Here is a 22,083-nt window from a genome sequence, read left to right as displayed (position 1 = left end):
TAGAAGATATCAGAAAGAATAGAGGCTTAGCTGAAAGTCTCTCTGTAACCCAAGATGCAATCAGAAATAGAGTTGACTTTGTGGAGACATCTGTTTCCAGAAAGATAGACTTGATGCAAACCACTGTGCTGAATGCAGTCTCAAACGTAGCCACTTCTGTTAAAGTTCTATCAACTGATGTTAAAAGGCTATCTATCAGAATGGAGGCGTTTGACAAAAAGAGGGAATAGAGACCTAAGCTACAGTCAATCAGTTGACGAATTTATTTGTACATGGATTTATTTGTACAGATTATTTCATTCTTTCATTGTACGAATCTGTACATGACAGTTATTATTTTATCTACAACCGATTTGAAGGACGTCTATAAGCTTAACTGATCAGTTATTATTCGCTTAGTTTTGTCAAACACCAAAAAGGGAGAAATTGTTGGAAACTTAATTTCGGCTGTTTGACAAACCATTTATCTATTGGACTAACTGATCAAGTATTCGTATTATACAACTTGCCTAACTGAAGTATCACGTGACTTATCAAAGGCAACCGAATCCAGCTGAACTGAACCTTCGGAGTTAACTGACTGATCAGTTGGAAACTGATCAGTTGAATCTAACTGGATTTCTGAAGACAACTGACTGATCAGTTGGAAACTGATCAGTTGATTCACTCAGCACAAGCTTATCAGCCACAATTTATCAGCTGATCGCTCAGCCATACACGTCATCAATTAAAAAGGACGTTCAACCGACATCAGTACAAGCAGACTGCAACTCGTAGTGGAACGCCGCATTTCAGGAGTCTACAGTGTACGATTGCCAGGAGAATATCGACGTGGCAATCAACGGATATAAAATTCAAATGTTATATCAAGTTACCATTGGAAGAGAAGCCTATTGGAAGAGAAGCCTATAAATAGGCGAAGAGAGCAGCTGAAGAAACAAGGATATAAGAACAACTATTTTACTTAAGCTGTTATTCTGCTGAAATCAAAAGCTCACTCTTACTAAGTTCTATCTATAGTATTCAAGGCTACCTTCTTTGAGCTTGTTAACACATTGTAATCTCTGTTATATTGTTAAGTTGTGCTAAGATCAGTCACGAACTGAAATAGCCTGTTGTAACTAAGAGTTTCAGTTTTGGCACTGATAAGACCAAACTGAAGTGGATCAGTACAAACATTGTATTCGATCAAAGTCTTTTAGTAGAAATCATATCTTCGTGATAGAAGGGGTGACATATGAGTTATTCCATTCTCCGAACATCCAGAAATAAATAGCGTGCTTTTCATTTAAGTTACCTTTTATTTTAGTTATTCTATCTTTCATTTAGTTTACTTCCGCAACTGTTTTCTCAGTTAAACTGATTGTCATCGACTGAAGAGATACCGAGTATCAGTTTGTCATTAAATTGAACTCAACTTACGAAAAACGAACATAATCTGTGAGTGTTTATTCAACCCCCCTTCTAAACACTTTTCACTTCTTAACCGATTCTTTCAAAACCACTACTAGACGCTAATTTTCTTATTTTCTTAATATACTTGTTTTAGATTATTTGAATTAATCCATATATTTAGGGGAACAAAATTTTAGCCAGTAAAACAATGTATTAAGTTAGAACACAAACGTTGACCGCAACGACTGTAGTTTGCGGAAACTTAATCTTGCATATTGCTCTGATAGTTTCTCTTTAAAATAAATTAATCTTATTTGAATTGTCTAATTTTAAATATTTCAATTTTTGAATTAAATTTAATTTCGTATTTATTGTTCTGACGGTTAATATCCATTTTCAAAATATATTTTTACTTGGACATATAGATCGCTTAAAGTAACTTTTAACATTTCAAATTTTCAAATGACATACAGACATGTGGACTATCATGTCTGCCAAATCGGATACTTTCAGCTTCCATTGCTATATTGCTTTCTTGCTCTCTTGCATTCTAGCCGTTATACAAATCAAGTCAAGCTGTTGCACCTAAATAATTTGAAGATGAATTCTTTCTTAACAAAATTCTTGATATCAACTTTGTATCTTTACTAGCCATGAAAGATGAGGCCATGATTACTATGTTCAAAATGTTTGAGGCATCTAGACTCCGAAAGTTTCTAGGATGGGCGTGCACTTATCTGAAACTATAAAAATCTTTTTTCAATTTAAACACATGATTCAGTCAGGTATGATTTAAAAAGCCTGTAGGTTTTTCAACATATACTTTTCTTGCAGTAGTCCATTCAAAAATTCACTCTTAACATCCACCTGAAATACCTTGAAATTTTTAAAAGCATCATACACAAGAAAAAATTTTAATTGCTTTTAATCGAGCTACTGGTGCAAAGGTTTACTCAAAGTCTGTTTTTTCTTTCCTAAAATCTTGTGTTCTTCCAAATTATAATTATTTTTCCATTTAATTTATTTCTATAAACACATCGAGTTCTTATAACTGATTGATGAATAGGCGTAAGTACTAAATACATACCTTATTTCTTTTAAATTCATTCAGTTCATCCTGTATAGCTTTTATCCAATTACTATATGTAAGCGCTTTATCAATTTTCTTATGTTTCATTTGTGAAATAAATAAATAATGCAAATATTAATTTATAATTTGTTGCTCAATTTTAAGAGGTGCGGAAGGGTTATCGATTACTAATGAAGGTGGATGAGTAATGCTCCATCTGTAGCATGGTCCTGTGAGAGGATTGTTGTCAGCATTGTTCTGAGAGTTACCCAGTTTGGTTTCTTTCGGTAATGGGTTCACCAGCAAGAATATCATTACTTTTGTTGACTTTAGTTAGGTTCGGATTAGCTTGGTTGTCAACAAAATCTCCTTGATCTTCAGTAGTCTGCCTGGCTAACTGATCTGGAATTTTGATCCTGGAGACCGATGAATCCTCTTATTCATATTAACTTAATCTTCGATATATATCTCCAAATAAATGTTTTTCCTATGATTACTTAGATCAACAATGTTAGTTTAGCCATCAATAAGTCTTGTTCCATAAAAAAAACATGTATAGTTTCTTCTACATTTAGAGTCGTTTTATTAAGTACTCTAAAATCCTTTCTGACCACATAGTAACCAAAAAAATACCAACATCAAACTTATCATTGAAAGCAGATAAATGAGTTTTGACATTGTTACGAATATAATGTTTACGACCAAACACATGAAAGTGAGATGTACGTATCCATATAAGTCTGTGTTTTAATCTTTGCATAATTTTCAACTACGTACTGTTGTAACAAACGACCTCCTCGAAGTAGTAATGATGAAAAATTTGATCATATCTAGTATAAAAGTTTAGTTACCATCAGTTTAGTGGTACACTAAAAGTTGACGTTATTATTAGAATAAGTTTTGAGAAAGCATAAAATGTTATTTTTTATTTTTGCTAACTTGTAGCATGTATGCATAGTTAAGTATGTAACGTGAGTACTGACAATATTTCAGATGTTTGTGTACCAATCATATATACTATATGACAAAAAGAGAGGATAGTGTAGTGGACCATAATAACCAATGATATCATGTATATTCATAAGATTTCCACCAATTTTTTGTATAATAATGTCACGACTACTCAAGTTATCTGAGCATTTATTATCAACGATAACAACCACAACCTGAGATGCCGTTGGTAAATTGTATTGATGTTGATTATGTTGATGTTCTTTGATGATAAGCTTGTAGCTAGGTATGTTTTCACGTCGGCCAATTTGCCGAAATACATACCCAAATGGATTGTATCGATCCAATATGTTTTGTATTTTTATCTTCATTGCGTCTCTCGTCTTGGTCTTTGATTGTCTTCAAGTCTGTTATCTATTTATGTCTGTGTGTATGTGTCCAAGTGGCCCTAGCAAGGCTCTGTTTAAATTCAACTTCGCATGAAGAAAAAAGTGCATCTTTATTCAAATATTTTTTAATATCGAAAACTTGTAGTTGAAACAATTTTTACTGTTATTAATTTTTTAATATTTATATTTATGTTAACGAAAGAATTATGTTTGTGATAAATTCATACAGTTTAATGATGGGAATGGATGAAATTACTCAACAATTTAAAAATTGAATTATGATGATTTTTCTAAAATATTATTGCAGTCTGCTAATGTAGAAATTCTAATCAAAGTCGAGAAATAAATGCTTGTTATAAAGAATTTTTTGAAGACTATGGATAATTTATTTGGTCGAGGTGCTTATTCTATTTGCACAAAAAATTTTATGAGATTGACTCACGAATCAATTTTGTGAGACTGATCTTTTACTTGGATCATCCATGAAAATATATTATTTTTATGTAAAAAATATTACTTATTGTTGTAAATATGAGCAATTTTGAACTGTCCATGTCTCACAAAAGACCTATTATTCAAATCATTCAAGTAATTATTTAAAATATTTTAGTTTCATCACTCAATTTTCTGGCTTTGATTCATGTCTTAAAAATATCAGGTATGATACTTGACACTATCCCAAATGTGTATTTAAATGTGAACATTTATCGATATATTTGATGTATATTAATTAATTTTTCAGTTGACCTGCCATGTATTACTAAATTTTCTCTTTGATATATAATTAAAATAGTACCAAAAGATAACTTGAAACTTCCCGAAATGAAATAAATGAACATACACAAACTAATTTTAGACAAGCAAGATTCATGCACATTTTTTTTTTGAACCAAAAACCGATCAAATTTTAATAGCTCAAAGCAAGTTCATTACATCATGAATTAAAGCATCATAAGTAAAACTAGGAGCATCAAAAAGGACACAAGGACTAGCGTGAGAAATGACCGCTCGAGCAAGGTTGTGGGCAACCATATTCACTTGCCGTCTTGTAAAATGAACTTTGTAACAACGTTCTCTTGACAAAAGGGAGCAGCATTCTCCAATAATTGTTCCAAACTCACTGCAATCTACCGCATTTGAGTGAACCGCCTCCACCACGGTTTTCGAATCTGTTTCGAATATAATATGTTGCATATCCAAAGATGCGGCCCAGGTTATGGCATCAAGTAGCGCCTTTGCTTCTGCTTCTTGTACTTCAATTGACCCCTGTAATTTGAGCATCCTACAGACCATAAACTCACCCTTTGAATCCCGAACCACCACTGCAGATCCAATCAAGCACGTCTCCCTAAAGATTGCTGCATCGACATTGCATTTTATGAATCCTGTTTGTGGACTTTTCCAAGTAAGCTCCTTCTCAGGTGCATTCATTTGAGAGTGTGTGGCATGGGGTGATTTACGAGCCTCTATCTAGTTATTGAGGAGATCAACAAATAGTTTTATATTAACCCGTGTTGATCTGTCTGCCGCATTCCAGAGTTTGTCATTTCTGTATTTCTAGATGCTCCATATAGTTATGAACATGGTGGGCAATAATTGATGAGGCCAGCATTCCAAACAGCCGAAGAACCATTGTATAAATGAATCTGAGTTATTAGCCTTATCATTTACAAGGTGCACCAAGTTTACAGCTTCCCAACAAGCCTGAGCGTAAGGGAAATCAATGAACAAGTGCCAGTTATTCTCATTTCCTGATCCACATAGAGCGCAGATGGAAGGTACGTCAATATGATGATTAAGCAAGTTCTGCATGCACGGGTTACAATTTCTTACAGCTTTCCAGATGAAGAATTTTACCTTTGGTGGTACATGGACTGCCACATTCGATTCCATAATGCAGGTGCGTGTTGTGCACTATTCGAATTTGTGATATTTGTCATAAGGAGATTGTACCCCGATTTAACTGTATAGCAGCCATCTCTACTGAAATGCCATAATCGGATATTCTCATAGGCAACCGTTGGTACTGGTATTTTCATGATTTCCTCAATATCCCTTTGTTCGAATATGGCTTGCAGTGTCGTGGCCTTCCATTGATGTAAGTCTACGTTGATCAGCTCATGCACCGTCATGGAACGGTGCTCTTCATCAAGGGCTGTTTGAATATAGAAATTTGCAGGATCACGTAACCAAAGATCTGTGCTGATGTTGATAGATTTGCCATCACCAATTTTCCAACGTGTTCCCCGTGCCATTATAGCTTGAGAGCACGAGATGCTTCTCCATATGAAGCTAGGACTAGATCCTAGGCTTGCATTTAAGAAACCTTTTTTCGGATAATATTTAGCTTTGAGGAGCCGTGAAGATAAAGCATCAGGGGCCGTAATAAGTTTCCAGTGCTTCCCAAGCATAGCGAGGTTATTGCTTTCCAAATTCCGATAGCTCAACCCACCAAATTCTTTTCGTATACACAGCCTATCCCAAGACATCCAATGAATCCCCCGTGCACTGTTTGACTTGGACCTCCACCAAAAGGAGTTCATCATTCGTTGAAGTTCATCCAATAGAGAATTTGGTAACAAGAAACACTGCATGCAGTACGTGGGCAGAGCATGAGCCACAGATTTGATGAGTACATCGCGCCCTGCCATGGATAAAGAGGTTCCTTTCAAATTTTGAATTCGTGTCCACAACCTCTCCCGTAGGTAACTTAATACAGCCTTCTTCTTGCTACCAATTAATGAAGGACGGCCCAGATATTTACCAGTGTCTAGCGGGTTCACCACCCCAAGTATGTTAGACAATCCCTCATTCAAAGTTTGCTCAGTGTTCCTACTGTAGAAAATTCTAGATTTCTGAAAGTTGATAGCTTGCCCACTCACTTGTTCGTATGTATTGAGGATATGTTTTATTGTAAGACATTCCTCCACCGATGCTCGGAAGAAGAGAAAGCTGTCATCGGCAAATAATAGATGTGATATTATTGGAGCACCGCGGCAGATTTTAATACCATGTAAGGCACCACGTTTGACAGCCTTTTCTATTAGAGTAGACATCCCTTGTGCACAGATAATGAACAGATAGGGTGAGAAGGGACACCCTTGACGTAATCCATGGCCCGGGGTTATCGGGCCAACGAGCTTATTATTCACCTTGATTGAATTTTTCACAATAGTGACACATAGCATAATTGATCGGACCCAGCTTGGATCGAAGCCTAGGCGTAAGAGCATCAACTTCAAGAAGCAATGACATAATGTATAATTTCAAAAGCTGCAATGACATTATCAGTGATGTAGCGATTTGGTAGAAACGCCGCTTGAGAGTCTGAGTTCAGTCTAGGTAGCACCTTCTTCAGCCAGTTTGCTAGCACTTTTGCCAAGATACGGTATAGGACATTGCACAAAGAGGTAGGTCGCAAGTCCTTCACTGTAAAAGGTCTTTTACACTTAGGGATCAACGTAATGATGGTGTCATTTAGAGAGTCTGGAAAAGACCCCTGCAATAACCAAGTAGAACAATTCCAAACCACGTAATCACTAATCAGATGCCAGAATTGCTGAAAAAAATCCGGGTTATAGCCATCGGGCCCTGGAGGTTTGTCAGGATGCATTTGGAGGAGAGCTGTTTAAACTCATCAGTAGTAAATAAAGCAAGCAAGATAGAGTTATATTCAGCTGTTACCTTAGGATCAATTTGTGACACCACTGGATCATATTGAGCATCATTTGGCAGGAATAATTTCTAGAAGTAGTCGTGGGCAATTCTGCATATCTCTTTTGGTTCATCATAAACTACCCCATCATCATCTGTCAGTTTACAAATCTGGTTCATTGCTTTTCGCCTGGTTGCCACTGAATGAAAGAATCTTGTGTTAAGATCTCTTTTTTTCATCCAGAACTGCTTGGCCCTTTGTTTCCAGTACGCCTCATGTTGCGCCAATAGGTTTGAGAAGGTGTCTCGCAGTTCCTGAGTTCTTGACAGAGACGTTGGATCCTCCTTGTCTCGTAGAGACTCAATAATATTTTTTGTGCTGGCTATTCTATCTTTAAGATCTCGATTTAGCCGACGACTCCACGAGGATAGATGTGTGGATAAGTGCTGTAATTTCCCAGTCATATCTTGATTACAAAAATAATTCCAATGGCCAATAACAATATCCATGAGTTCTTGTTCCTTGACCCACTTATTTTCGAATCTGAATTTCCATGATGCAGTTTGTACACCGCCTGGTTCAGTGTCGAGCAATATAGGTGAGTGTGCCAGCAAGTTTGTCAATGTGGCCTGTGCAAATCATGATTTCCAATGTGCTGTTGCCATAGCCCGGTCCAATTGCTCTTCCACTTAGTTTATATGACCCCGATGTCTCTCCCAGGTGAAAGGGTGCCCTTGTATGGGAAGGTCATGTAGATTTGAGTCGTTAATAGCTTCCCTAAAGCCATGTATCATCCATTCTGGGCGCGCAATATGGCCTTTCTTTTCACCATGACTCAAAATATCATTAAAGTCCCCGATCATGCACCACGGAAGAGTAGATATGGCTGCCAGATTTCGAATAAGAGACCAAGATTGTCGTCGTCGTGTAGTTCTGGAAACCTGTGAGCCTCCAATCTTCATGACCTGGTTCCGATAATTTCATATCAATGTGGTTTTGAGAGTAATTCAAGATTGATCACATGTCACGATATCGCCAAAGCACCGCTAGGCCCCCACTTCGTCCTTCACAATTTACAAAAATGCCCCATCAAAACCAAGAGAAATACGAATTTCTTCTACCTTATTTGAAAGAACTAGAGTTTCAGAGAGAAACCAAAGAAGCCCTGTGAGTTTTTACCAACTCACGAAGATTTGGAACTGCTCGAGTGAGACGACATATCAGATTAGAGACTTAATCGTAACAATTCTCACTTTCAACTTAAAAAAAATATCATATCACTTAACAAAATCCTCCACCCTGGTGTATTAATATAATTATATAAATACATTGTTCAAACTTAAATGACATCCGTCTAATTAAAATTATATGGTCCTACGCTTCTGATCGTACTTATTTTAATAACACAAAAACTCTTATGCGATTGTCTCGATGATCAATTTTGTAAGGCGAATATTTTTTTTTTGGTCAAAACATTACTTATCTTTATAAATATGAATCAGATAACTCGTACTACAAATATCATCCATCTCATGTTTATGTCAAAACATTAATTTTTTTTATAAATATTAATCAAATCGACCCGTACAATATGTACCATCCATCTCAAGCGAGATTTTTTTTTCTTAATAAAGGGATGAGGGCCGATTGTCTCAATTCGCATCGAATCGGTGGGAATCTCATATATATCATATTTTGGGTTTTTAGTTTAATCTTCGCCAACAGAAGGGAAAGACACCTCCAGAGGCTGCGAAGTGTTTCAATTCAGACCGCATAGAAACCCAAGAAAAGAAGCTTCAAATCGGTCTTGCAAGCTTCAATTTAGAGTTTCTTTGCTCATTGCTCGAGTTTCCGCAGGTGAAAATTAACTTTTTTTCGCGAATCCACAAATTTACAGGCGCACTACGTACTGTTGATTGAGCTTGTTTCATTAGAAATGATAACTTCTTTGCTTAATTTCTTGAAAGTTTCTGTGATTGTTCCGGGGTGGGCCGTGGGGGTGTGGTGGGTGTAGCCTTGTTGGGGAGAAGGTGTTTTGTTTTTAATATTGGATCATGGATTGGAGTCATTCTGGGGAGTGATTCTTGTGGGTAATATTCTTGAGAATTGACACGTTACTAAACATAGTTTATTACTCTGTGTAGTTTCTTTCGTCAAGTGGTTTCTACAAATATAGTATACTATTATTAGTTCTATTGTTAGTTTTGATTTGTTCTGAATTCTTGATAGCGCATTTGATTTTCCAGTGCTACTATTTAATTGATGGGGTTGAGGGAGTATACTTTAAAATCTGGTTTATTTCTGGCAACTATGAATGGAGAATTGGTTCAATGTAGGTGCAGTCTAATTATTTAAGAGATTGACGAGCAAATATCGAATCTTAAGTGGGCATATAACTGACGAGGATTATTTCTTCAAATTGTGCAAAGCATGTTAATTAATGCATTAGCGCCTTCTAGTTGCGGTGTTTCTTGTGGATTAAACGAAGAATGTAGGAGAATTTTGGGTCAAATAAAAGAACCCCATTCGTTTCTTGGGATTGGAAGATCGCGCTTGTGTTCTTATGGTGGAAGAGCCTCGTACCTTGGGGCGTTTGATACATCTAGAACTGCATCGTGGAGAGTTGGAGCTGGATGGTTGTTCAAAGGAGGTGATAAAGGAGCCAATTTGGATGCCAGCTGCGAGCAAAGTGAAATCGCCAACGAAGATATACTAATGTTTTTCTTTGAGATCGACTTAGCGACACGGGTACAGGTACGAACAGCTTGTTCTGACTGTTGATTTACTTTGTAACAGCTAGAAAAATAATGTTGTTCGCTTATCACTATGCTTATATTGCAGTATGCTTTGAATTTGGAGCAGTATGACATTGCCAAGCAGCTGAGGAACAAGTTGACTGAGGTTAGAATTTGTGACCTGCATCAATTTTGTCAGAAAACCTCCGACAATTGGAAAAAATGCCTCAACTTTTACTTGGATGAAAAGGGATCTTGATAATCAAACAACTTATTAATGGTGAAGGCCTCTTGATCATTAATGTTTTTGTATGAAGGTTGAATCAGAGGTAATCAAGTTACGGGAAAATAGAAGGGGGCCAGCAGCAAAAAGTGAAGCTCAAGATATGGCTATAAGTATCTTACGGCTACGGTATGTATCTGATTCACTGAAAACTAACTGCCAAATAAGCATATTGCTTTGGTCTTTTATCCTCTTATTGGTTTCCCATTTCAGAGGGTCGTCTATTAAACAAATTATGATTTTTTTTGCATAATTTTTTCGCTTCGTTCAGTGCAGAACTGCAGAATGCGATTCAGAGTGAGAAATATGATTTTGCAGCTGATTTAAGAGACAAAATTTCCAAGCTTGAAGCAGAGTCACTGACTGCATCAGTAAAAGCACGAGCATTTGAGAATGCTCAATATGCTTTCCGTTTAGGCCAGAAAGTGAAGCATAAATTATTTGGTATATTTTGTCTCGAAAAAATTATCCACCTCAGGGTGTAATGGGTTAGACATGATTGATCTACCTAACTGAACACTCACTCTTTTGCCCCTAAAAAATTGTTCTGGATATGTTAGGTTATCGAGCTGTCATTTGCGGCATGGATCCGGTGTGCTGTGAGTCAAAATCTTGGATGGAATGCGCAAAAATCGATAAGCTGACTCGCGGTCCGGATCAACCATTTTATCAGGTTCGACTACACTCAACTCATATGTTTGTAATGACCCTTGTTTTATCAAATCACCCCTTTTTCTATGGTATATTGCTTGTCATTAGTTTCCTCTATTGTGTTTTTGCTTCTGTATATAAAATAATTATAAATGTGGCTTAGCATCAGTAGATCTAGCTTCTGCTTAACTACTATGCAACATCGTATGACATAATTTTACCACTCTCCTTCATGAAATTCCTAAACGAAGTAAAGTGAATAATTCCTTTCCGGTTCTCATGTTTCTATTGTTGAAACGAGCTGCATCATTAAATCTGAATACGAGGTAAACTCATAGTCAGTTCAACCTGTTGTTTCGCAGGTATTGGTTGATGCACATGAAGACCCCAACCTTCTAGTAGCATACGGTGAGCCAATGAAACAGATTTTGATGCTAATCATGTTCTCATTCTAGCTACTTTTAATCCTAACCTCTAATCCTTTTTTTTTTTGTATCTATTTGATGGAGCACTTTGAAACCCAAGGATATAGGATATTCTTTGCCTGCGCTTTTCAATTTAAACCTAAGAATATAGGATATTCTCTGACTGTGCTTTTCAAATCTGAAGTTCCCGTATTTAAATTACATCGATTAACAGCTTATCATAAGTTGTGAGGTAACAATTGCCCCATTATCATGTGCATCTACGTGTGTGCAGTTCAAAAGATTTGAGTCGCATCTTTAATATATATAGACTATACAGATTTTGGTGGAGCAACAGAAACCTGATTGTACAAGTGATATCAAACTCAAAATCACGTGGGTGATTCCCATAAGTTGCGATATGAATATGATGTACTTATTTGATCTAGGACTATGTTGCATGGATACAGGTACGGCCACGGGTATCGTATCGAATACGATATCGATATGGCGATACGGAAAATTTTGAAAATATAAGACACGATACTGCTAGGATACGACAATTATTAAAATATATATATATAAATTTAGTATTAAAAATGATAGAGATATACATATTTATGTACATATATACAATGTATAACTTCAGAGAAGTAATTTAAAAAAAAAGTCTCAAAATTTTTTTTTTACCGAAATGTATCCAAAGACGTATCCATGCCATATTCATGGCATTTCCTAGCCGTGTCCAAGACGTATCCGACTGGTCAAACCTACAAAAAATCAATGACACTGATTTTTCTGTATCCGACACATGTATTCGCCAGTCGTAGCCGTATCCGTGTCCGATATTTTAGAATTTTTTTAAGAGTGTTTGTGCTACATAGATCTAGAATCATTAAGAAGCAATAATTACTTGTTTTATTCTATGTATGGCACACAAACTGAAACGTTGTACGTGGATTATTGTATAATTTTTATGGATTGTACTTTTACTATTAACTATAGTTTTAGACACAAATGCATGTGTAAGGCAACTGAAACATTTTTTTAGTGAGGATATAGCTCCATTGTGTTAACATTCCCCTGATTACTTCCATGAGCATCATTGTCAGTTTTTATACGACAAGTACCTCGTTTCATGATGTCTCTCATTTTTTATAGTCTCATGATCTCTCTCATTTTCTTGCAGTCCCCGAAGAGAATCTACTCGCCCCTGAAAAGCAAGACAAGGTGAGTCGAACCATCTTTTAATGGAAACTGGGTTTTTGAATAAATATCTCGAAGCTTGTGGATTGTTATCGGTTAACTTTATGCAGGATAAATTTGATCATCCTTACGCCTCTTTTTTGTTTTACGGCATGGATGGTGCTGGAGATTTCATCCCAATAAAACAGCTGCGCGAAAAGTACAACCAGCGTCGCCATGAACTTCCATACAATCCACAGGATGAAGATGATGGAAAAGATGCTTGATTTGGTTGATCCCTTGTTTCCTGTCTCGGAAATTGTCAGTTTGATCCAATGATAGCAAATATGCAATATAGAGTTCTGGTATATTCGTTCCTTAATATCTCAAATACATTGAAATTGATTTAGTAGACGTGAAATTATCTCAGTGTCAGGCAGTTTCTTAAAAAGTAAGAAATTTGGCGAAGTCTCTGGTCAAGTATTAAACATTTCAAGCTAAAAGTGCTTAATCGGAAGTTTAAACTTAACAAACATTTTTAATTGGCAAAATGGAGCGTAATTGTTTTGGCCTTGTACCTATTGTTGAATCAATTATAATCATGTGGTTATTTTGGCGATCAATTTCACTCTTTCTCGTTAAAAATTATATAATTAAAATATTAATGTCGTCTTTAAATTTTTATAATCATATTGTTAGAAACATGTGTATGTTACACGATTTTTTAAACCATGTAATTATAAAATTTAACATGATATGAGCCATTAAATTATATTATTTAGACGAGAAAAACTAAAATTGATTATTAACATATAGTTATTTGAACCAAAAAAATTGTAGCATCTCAACACATACAAGATTAAAGTTAACATTTTATCTTTTAATTTCTAATATTCGTTAAGTTGTATCAAGTCCAATAGTAGATAAAATCATACACAAAATATAATGAATGTAACTATAAATCTGCATAAATGTTTTAATTTGTCGAAAATATAAAAATCTCAAAATCAATATGATGCTCACGGAAAATTTAAGGTCCGATTCCAGCAAGTGTCACTAGTCCAGACACAGGTTTCGAAATTGCTCTGAGCCTAAAATCACAAATAAGACCGTTAGAAAGGGGCCAGGAGGGTGTCCCGGCATAACCCCTCCGACGCTCAAGTCATAAACTGAGGATATACGTGGAGAGCAGCTAAGGGTTCTGCCGAAAAATAATATAGTGAATAAATGAACTGAACACTCAAACTTGATATTTATAGGAGAATACATGAGCATGTCTTCCATTTGAGCTAAAGATGAACCATAGATAGTGGGCCCATCCATGTGGCCATGGGTATCACAATATATATATATTTATTATCTCGGGACGTTGCACCTGCATTGTGTTGTCAAAATATGTGCAACATAGCCTTCTGTTCTCATTCCCTAATGCACAATTATTAGCACAAGAAGAAGATGCATCCACTTCATTCACTTGCCCTATGATTTATAGGCAGATAAAAAATAAAATTCAAATATTGAAGAACAAAGCAATCTAATGTATTGGGTTGTCATGGACTTCTTGATATCGTCTAATAGTACGCCTCGTCTTATATTTGTCATAGCTTAAAGGGACCAACAATGGAGCTAGGCACATGTTCGTAAGTATATCTGTATGTATGATCTCTAATCTTGGTCGTAGTTCACAGGAAATATGATCGAGTTCGTGGCCTCCTTGGTCAAATTTTTCGGATATTAGGAACTTTATTTCTGATTCTTTCAGCACATCTCCTGGTTTCGTCAACATGGCATCCAAATTTTAGTAGTCCGCTATTCTTAGTGCTGGTCTAGCGGTCCTGGAGCTCGCTTTCTCCTTATTAAATGACACTCTTTGCACTAGTCGGATGCATAGTTCGATTTTAAATTTTAAATTAACTTTTATACAATTTTTAAGTCATTTTCAGCACTTATTTATAACATATTAATATTTGGAATACATGTGTTATCTTAGTTCAGCAAAATATTACTTTTCAACGATTTTAAGACTGTTCCATTAGCTAGTTGTTTGTGTTAAAAATTAAATTTAGCCCAATATGAAATTATGAATTTAAACCCACAAAATTATACAACACAATAATTATTCTGATTTGTTTTGAATGATCAGAAGCGGGCAAGCAGTTTGTAAGCGGATCGTGGAGACGATATTGGGAGAGTCAGAAAGTGGACAAACTCCCCAGAAATTGAGGTTTTTTTTCATAAATAATTTTTTTTAAAATACAGTAAAAATATATATTTCAAAAATACCGTAAAACGTCAATGCTAATAGCGGACATTGCTGTCGTTTGCCCCCGACAACGCTGTTTTTCGAGGCCCGGTCTTACAATAGCATGTCCGGTCTTTTCAAGCAAGTCCATTTTCTAATGCGTCCTACAAAGCAGTTCTATTTACCGACGGTTTGTCCAGAAAATGAGCAATTATTTAGACGTGTGAATTGAATTTTAAAAAAAAACAAACAAAAGTTCATCATACACTGCAACACAATTCCCGGAAATCAGCTTTTCGCAATTACATGTTTTAACTTTGAAAGATTCTCGGATTTTTTATTCGGGAAATTTTAAAAAATTTATATGTCTTTGCTATAAATTCATAGTTCTTTCACACATTTTATATCAGTTTAAAAAATTTATCTCGATCTTTTTCCAGTTTCATGTTCTTTTCTCTCAAAAAATTTAAACACGTTATTCTATATTTCCGATTTGTCCAATCTATTTCATGTATAGAATTGGTGTTCTATTATATTTGGGTTGCGATGTTATTATTGAGAACAGTTCGGTGGAATATAGTATCTCACATGTGAGTCTTATTCGAGTATTATGATCTATTAGTTTGTTGGAGCTGATTCAAGTTATGTGTATAAAGTTAAACATCATTCCAATGAAGTTTATTATCATATTGTCCACTAAATATTCATTCACGACATTGCATAACTCACGATATAGAAAAACTAAAACTGCACTACCTCAACTGTAAGAGTTTACTTTATTTATATCCTGGAGTAGTTGCAAAAACAAAAGTCTGACTGAACCTCCTTGATAATCTGGAAAAATTATTCATTCAGTTATCGTCAATGTCAGACATCGACTATATTTAATAACATCAATCTCCAAGCTTTCATTATCAATAACGTTGGATTCACAATGAGCATTTAAAGATGTAATAGACAAGTGATCGCCTTTAAAATGCGATAGTAGAATTTCATATCCCAGCAACTCGAGACATATATATTGTGATATGAATGAAACGAAATATATAAAAAACCAATTCACATGTACACAACAATTAAATAATTGATGCTGAAATAAAGTCCACAAAAAATGACAGATTCGTGCACCTGCAACTACACACACCACATGTAGAGGTAGTCGAGGACTGTAGAGTTCACACACACCACATGATGTACTGAAGCATCCACTGCCAAATGGTCAAGTGCGGCGCTGCAAGACCCAGCCTGTAGCAGCAGACGTTGCAGGCTGGGTCCTATAGCGTCTGCACCCAATGACAACGGACATTGCATGACGTTTTACGGTATTTTCGTAATATATTTCATTTTACTGTATTTTTGAATTTTTAAAATTATTTATGAAAAAGCCCCAGAATTTGGAACAAAAGGAAATGATCGGTCGAAAAAAGATAACCCGAGTCAACATACAATATCTCAACAAAATCTGTAAAAACTCTGCTAAATTTCAATATTCAGCACTCTTAAATTTTAGTTATTTCTATTTTTTTATTCCATTTTCTAGCATTATAGGTCGTTCTCATTCATATTTCAGTAGCTTTATTGTTGTATTTTTATGTCTTGTGAATTTTTACAGTTTCTTGAAAATATAAATTATTTCAAGAGTTTATTCCCTCAATTTCCAGCTTCTTTTCTTTTATTTTATGTTTTTTTTATGAGTCTATTAGTTTAGGAGATTAGAACTAACAATCAAATTTAGGATTCCTGACGTTTGAATAGTTAGAAGTTAGATTATTTTACATTTTTACCCAAATCAGTACTTGTAGCTTTTAGTACGCCCGCGACATCTAAAAAAATGAGCAAAAAAAATTGGCACGCCGTGTGGACCTGAGATATACCACCTAAGACGAGGAAATTCTGAGGTGAGTTGAAGTTCTACCAAACCTTGAAGAAGATATGGTTGAAGAAAGTGCACCAAAAGTTTCTGTTCAAGACATAACTGAACAAATTGAAGGCCAAATCCATGGCCATGATACGTTCAAGGGAATGCAGAAACCTCAAACCAATGTAGGAGAAAACAAATCAAGAAAAATAAAGGAAGTGTCAAAGCTTCTGGCCGATGGTATCCTGGCGTATGCGAAAGCAGTGATGAGGGAGACGACGAATAGATATGTGCATGTGAATCAGGGGAGTAATCAACCCAAGAAGGTAAAAGAAAGTTCAGGGAGTTCCAAGACTGGTGATATTCACCGTCCAATCTCAATACTCTCTGGTCGTGATAAAGAGTACACACCACCACAAATAATAGAAAACAGTTTTGGTAGAGATGAATCAGTCAAATTGTGCGTGTAAATGAAAATGAAAGACAATAAGTAAATCATGTTGTTGTGACTAACTCTATCCATCAGCCTCCATCATACAAAGAGGTGGTTAATAGTGGCTTCCAGGGATTAAGTACTAGAACATATGTGTAAGGGATATTGCTTGACAGATGTGAGTAAATATATCAGTAGTAGAGTAAGATTGTAAATTTGTGTTTTATCAGAATTAAGTGTTGCGTTCAAATGTTACAACATTTAAGATAACATGCAGCGGAATATTAAAGTTTGTAACAAAAATTAACTTTAAGGAAATAGAATGGACAAGATTGAATTTGCACATGTATAAATACTTGTGCGGTGCCTGAGGGCAAAAATTAATCACTAGAAAACCAAAACGTTTACACAAAAACCAATCACTGTTGATTTTCACAAAAATCAATTTCCTCAACACTTTGAGAAAATAAACGCTTTCTAAAAACAAGTAACCAGAAAAAAACGTATTTAAGAAAGCAGAAACGTGAGCCAAAAACTTGGAGCAACGAAACACTCCTCAGCCAACAATTGCACGCGTGTTGTCTGAAATGTCTCCAATAATCACGGCAGCACATGCAACGGCACTCTTCAAAACAGCACGTCCCTTGAAGAATGTTTTTCTCTGAAAATTCACAACGTGGACAAGTGCGTGTATGTATGACCGAGAGGAGAGCCACAACAACATTGTCCTTGTTTCTCTTATATAGACCTTCTCTCTCCTAGAGTTTATCTTCACAAGGAAACTTATTATACAAGGAAAGTAAGTGTTTAATTAGAAACACACTCCTTTTAAATATTGATACCCAATTCATAAAAATATTTGCATAATTATCTAGAAAGGCAAAATCTCATAAGATATTATACTCAATCAAAACAAGGAAAAGATAATATTAGAAAAATCATTTAAGTTAAGAAATTAAGTCAATTAAATTAAGAATTAAAATTTCATTTCAATATCCCCTTTTTTGCTTTTCTGGACAAAATGAGATCAAACCCATTTATCCTTGTTAGCTCAAGCTATCTCCCCCTGAGTTAGAGAATTATTCTCCCCCTAAATAAAATAAAGTTTGCATGAGTGTTGTTAGTAGTGTTGGCAACATTCAGAACAACACCGGCAAAAACTTTTTGATATTTCAGTGAAACAAAGTGAACAAGATAACAAACCAGATCATAAAGAACCTTGCATAGCCAAAACATTAAGGAAGAAACTAAAACATTAAAAGAGAAACACAAGAGAAACAAAAGGAAATTCAGGAATCATCTTCATCAGCAAGATCCTCATCATCCTCATTATTGTCCTTGGTCCCTATGGACCAGCTTGAGTTTGAAGGTCTTCTTCTCCCCTTTTTTGTCCAGAAAAGATTCCTACATCCAAAAGCAGTCTGTAGTTGGCCACAAGATCTTCGTAATATGCTATGTCAGCTTTAGCTTGAATGATCTTTGTAAGCGCATGATCAATTTGAGACTGAATTTCCGTTGTAATGAGCTTGACAAATGGAGTGGACTGTGGAGTGGCTGTGGCGCCTTGGGATATGTCAGAGACTAGTGCGGCAGGACGGTGCTCAGACCAGGGAAGGTCAATCTTTCGATTGCCTTTGAAGAGAGCGGGGACGATCTTCAGTAGTTCATTGGCATCAGTTGAATGCTCGGTGATGTCTCGAATAAATCCTTGTGATTCAAGGATACCGTATATGAGAGATGGAAACGGAAAGTTGGAGGACATCATTCCCCCATCAGCAAACTGAAGGATTGTCTTGAAGACCAGCCTCCCAAAATTAAGAGTGCAATTCCCAATTGCAAAAAGTGTCAAGGCTTGGGACTTTGTAACCACCGTGGTGTTTGTGGACGGGGTCTAGTTCCGGATAGCTACTTTGTGAAGCACTGAATACATAGAGGTAAGGTTCGCGGCAGAGACTCAATCTGGATGCGCATGAAATTGACGAATCAATCCACCAGTCAGAACGAAGATTACTTCATTGAGGTCAGTGTTGTCAGCAGTGTCCTCAACATCTGGCACAACATTTGAAGAAGCAGGGGAATCTTCATTGCTTGCATCACCAGGGGCAGTCCCTTCATCAGTAGCTTCCTCAGAATGGTGAGATTGTGCACCAGAGTCTTCGCTGTCATGTAGGGTGTCGGTAGATTCTTCCATTTGCTCAGTTGGTTAGACAGGCGGAGATGTCGGGGTAGCCTTGTTGGCTTTCTTTAAGTCGGCCAGTACTTGAGCCAATGCTACTTCGTCCTCATCAAACGAAGTTGCCTCTTTTTGTTCAGTCAGAGGTGCTGTATCAGAAGAGGTGGATGTGGTCTCACCAGATGAAGTAGAAGGAGACTTCGCAGCAGTTGTTGGAGTGGTCTTCTTTCTGGCCACCAACTCATAGTCAGCGTCGTCAGAGTCATCACCGGAGGTATTTTCGGGGGTCAGTAAGTGAGGGAACATTGATGGTTCCCCTTTATAACGAAACCTTTTGTTTGGAGTGAGGTCCGGATTGTATCCTCTCATTCTTTTGGATCGTCGTTTTGGAGCAGATGGTGGAACTGCTTGTTTGTAAGCATCCCAATCCCAAGGGGGATTTTCAACATCTCGTATATTTCCTGGTTTACCTGTAGAATATTCTCCAATGGTTCGGGCTGTGCAACCACTGGAATCAATGCTAGGCATGGTTCGACAGTGGGTGTTTCTGTGGTTGTTGTGTCAGATGTTGCGCCCGTAGGAGCAACATCTTCTTTGTGGCCCATTTTACTTCGAATATCATGAGGATTAAAGCCCTTTCCTGCCATAGAGTATTAATTGAAAGTCAAATAATGAAACGGAGAGAAATTACAGAGAGCAAAACAAAATTTCACAGGAATGATTTTTCGAGGGTTTTCAAAATGATAAAAATGCCGATAATGTGCATTAGGAGGTGAAGGAGTGTGTATTAAATGATAAGCATGCATGATTATCACAACGGTAACAAAATCAGATTTTTACTCAGTCCATTGATTTGCTTCTAACGGTAAAAAAATAACGGATAGTAACAATTAAACTCCCGGAAATATAGTCATGAGCGGTGGTGTTAATTTAGCACAATTTTATTTCAAAATAATTGTCAGAATTAAAAACCCACATCGAAATTAACTCCACTAAAACATCAAAGAACAACCATATTCAATTTTCGTAAAATTTGGATTCTCATCGAATTTTTGTTGTTTGAAATACTCATGTCCTCATGACTCATACATATTCATAATGTTATGTTTATGCATGACCTATTTATGCCTAATAACACAATGTAACAGAAATAGAAACATAAAAAACAAATATGAGATATGTTTACAGATGAAGTGTTGTCACAAATGTTGACAACATCTTCTGACAATACACACAATTCCTGAAAAACAATTTTAATTTTTCTTCACACTTAGTGACAAAAAAAATTTTCTAAACATACAAGTGGTAGCTCCCACAAGAAGAACGGTCTTCATTGGACTCTTCTAGGTAGTTTTTTTCATTTTCTTTTATTTCTGTGTTAATTTTAGAAGGAGTAGCTCTCACACTGAAAGTGTAGCCTTCATTGGGCTTCTTTAGGTAGCTTTTTCTATCTTTCCTTCTAACACAGACCCAAATTTTTATTCAGTGTTTCTTAGGTTACTTGTCACATTGGTTAGAGTCAAGTGACCCTTCTTCAAATCATTTGTGACTTAGTTCATATGTATAGGTGTGAGGAATTAAAATATAACACGGAATTGTAAGTGCATCAGAAAACTATGCAACATAATTCAACACAACATATCACAGTATGAATGTAATACAGAATGCCTAAGTCCTAAAAATGCACATGCATGTTAGGTGTTGTCCGAGATGTTGTAACATCTGAGACAACATCTGTGAATGTTTAGGCAGAACACATGCTGAGAGATTTCTTAAGGTTGGAGAATCTCTCAAAATCTAATGCTTTTGTGAATATTTCAGTCAGTTGGTTATTTGTACCAAAAAAATTCAATTCGAATCAATCCTTTTTCTACTAAATCTCGAATAAAGTGGTGTCTAATGTCAATGTGTTTAGTTCGAGAGTGTTGTACTAGATTTTTTGAAATATTTATTGCACTCTAATTATCACTGTACACAACTAAATATTCACTATTAAGTCCACAGTCTTCTATCATTTGGTTCATCCATAAGAGTTGAAAACAACAACTTCCAGCTGCCACATATTCAGATTCAGCAGTTGAAAGTGAGACACAATTTTGTTTCCTACTATGCCATAAGATTAAATTATTGTCAAGATAAAAGCAACATCCAGATGTACTATTTCTATAATCTAAATCACAAGCTCAATCTGCATCAGAAAATCCTACAAAATTTAAATTGGTTTCTTGATTGTACGATAGTTCTAGATCAATAGTTCCTGCTATGTAACGTAGGATACGCTTCGCAGCTTTTAAATGAGAGATTTAGGATCTGCTTGATATCTAGCACATAAGCATACACTAAACATGATGTCAGGGCAACTGGCTGTCAAATATAGGAGGCTACCTATGATGCTGCGGTGTAAAGTGTTGTCAACATTTTCGGCAACATCAACTTTGCACAATTTTTCACTCGAGCCTATAGGAGTTTTCATATGTTTGGTGTTCTCATTTGCAAATTTCTTAACCAAATTTTTAGCATAGTTACTTTTACAAAGAAATATGTCATCATGCATTTGTTTAATTTGCAAGCCATAAAAAAACTCAACTCACCAACCATGCTCATTTCAAAGTAGATGACATGCACTCAACAAAATCATCATCATGCCTTTTGGATGAAGA

At 36.0% G+C, this 22,083-nt stretch overlaps 1 protein-coding gene across 3 annotated transcripts; it reads left to right on the top strand.

Moving 5' to 3' along the window:
- The first annotated feature begins 9,113 nt into the window (after positions 1–9,113).
- On the top strand, positions 9,114–13,141 carry LOC140964942 (clp protease adapter protein ClpF, chloroplastic). Of its 3 annotated transcripts, none has more exons than XM_073424940.1 (10): positions 9,133–9,215; positions 9,251–9,316; positions 9,802–10,213; positions 10,301–10,360; positions 10,512–10,606; positions 10,749–10,921; positions 11,038–11,150; positions 11,491–11,536; positions 12,722–12,762; positions 12,849–13,141. In XM_073424940.1, exons 3-10 carry the CDS (start codon positions 9,890–9,892, stop codon positions 13,002–13,004), a joined length of 1,008 nt encoding a protein of 335 aa, XP_073281041.1. In that variant the 5' UTR covers positions 9,133–9,215; positions 9,251–9,316; positions 9,802–9,889; the 3' UTR covers positions 13,005–13,141. The 3 variants fall into 3 exon arrangements, with proteins under 3 accessions (XP_073281039.1, XP_073281041.1, XP_073281040.1); XM_073424939.1 differs by having other exon boundaries at positions 9,796–10,213; XM_073424938.1 differs by having other exon boundaries at positions 9,114–9,316.
- Positions 13,142–22,083: the final 8,942 nt, after the last annotated feature.

This window comes from Primulina huaijiensis, chromosome 18 (genome assembly GCF_012295235.1).
Source record: "Primulina huaijiensis isolate GDHJ02 chromosome 18, ASM1229523v2, whole genome shotgun sequence".
In the NCBI taxonomy this organism is placed as follows: Eukaryota; Viridiplantae; Streptophyta; class Magnoliopsida; order Lamiales; family Gesneriaceae; genus Primulina; species Primulina huaijiensis.
The sequence above is the reverse complement of the archived record's forward strand: the minus strand, read 5'-3'. Positions and strand labels throughout refer to the sequence as shown.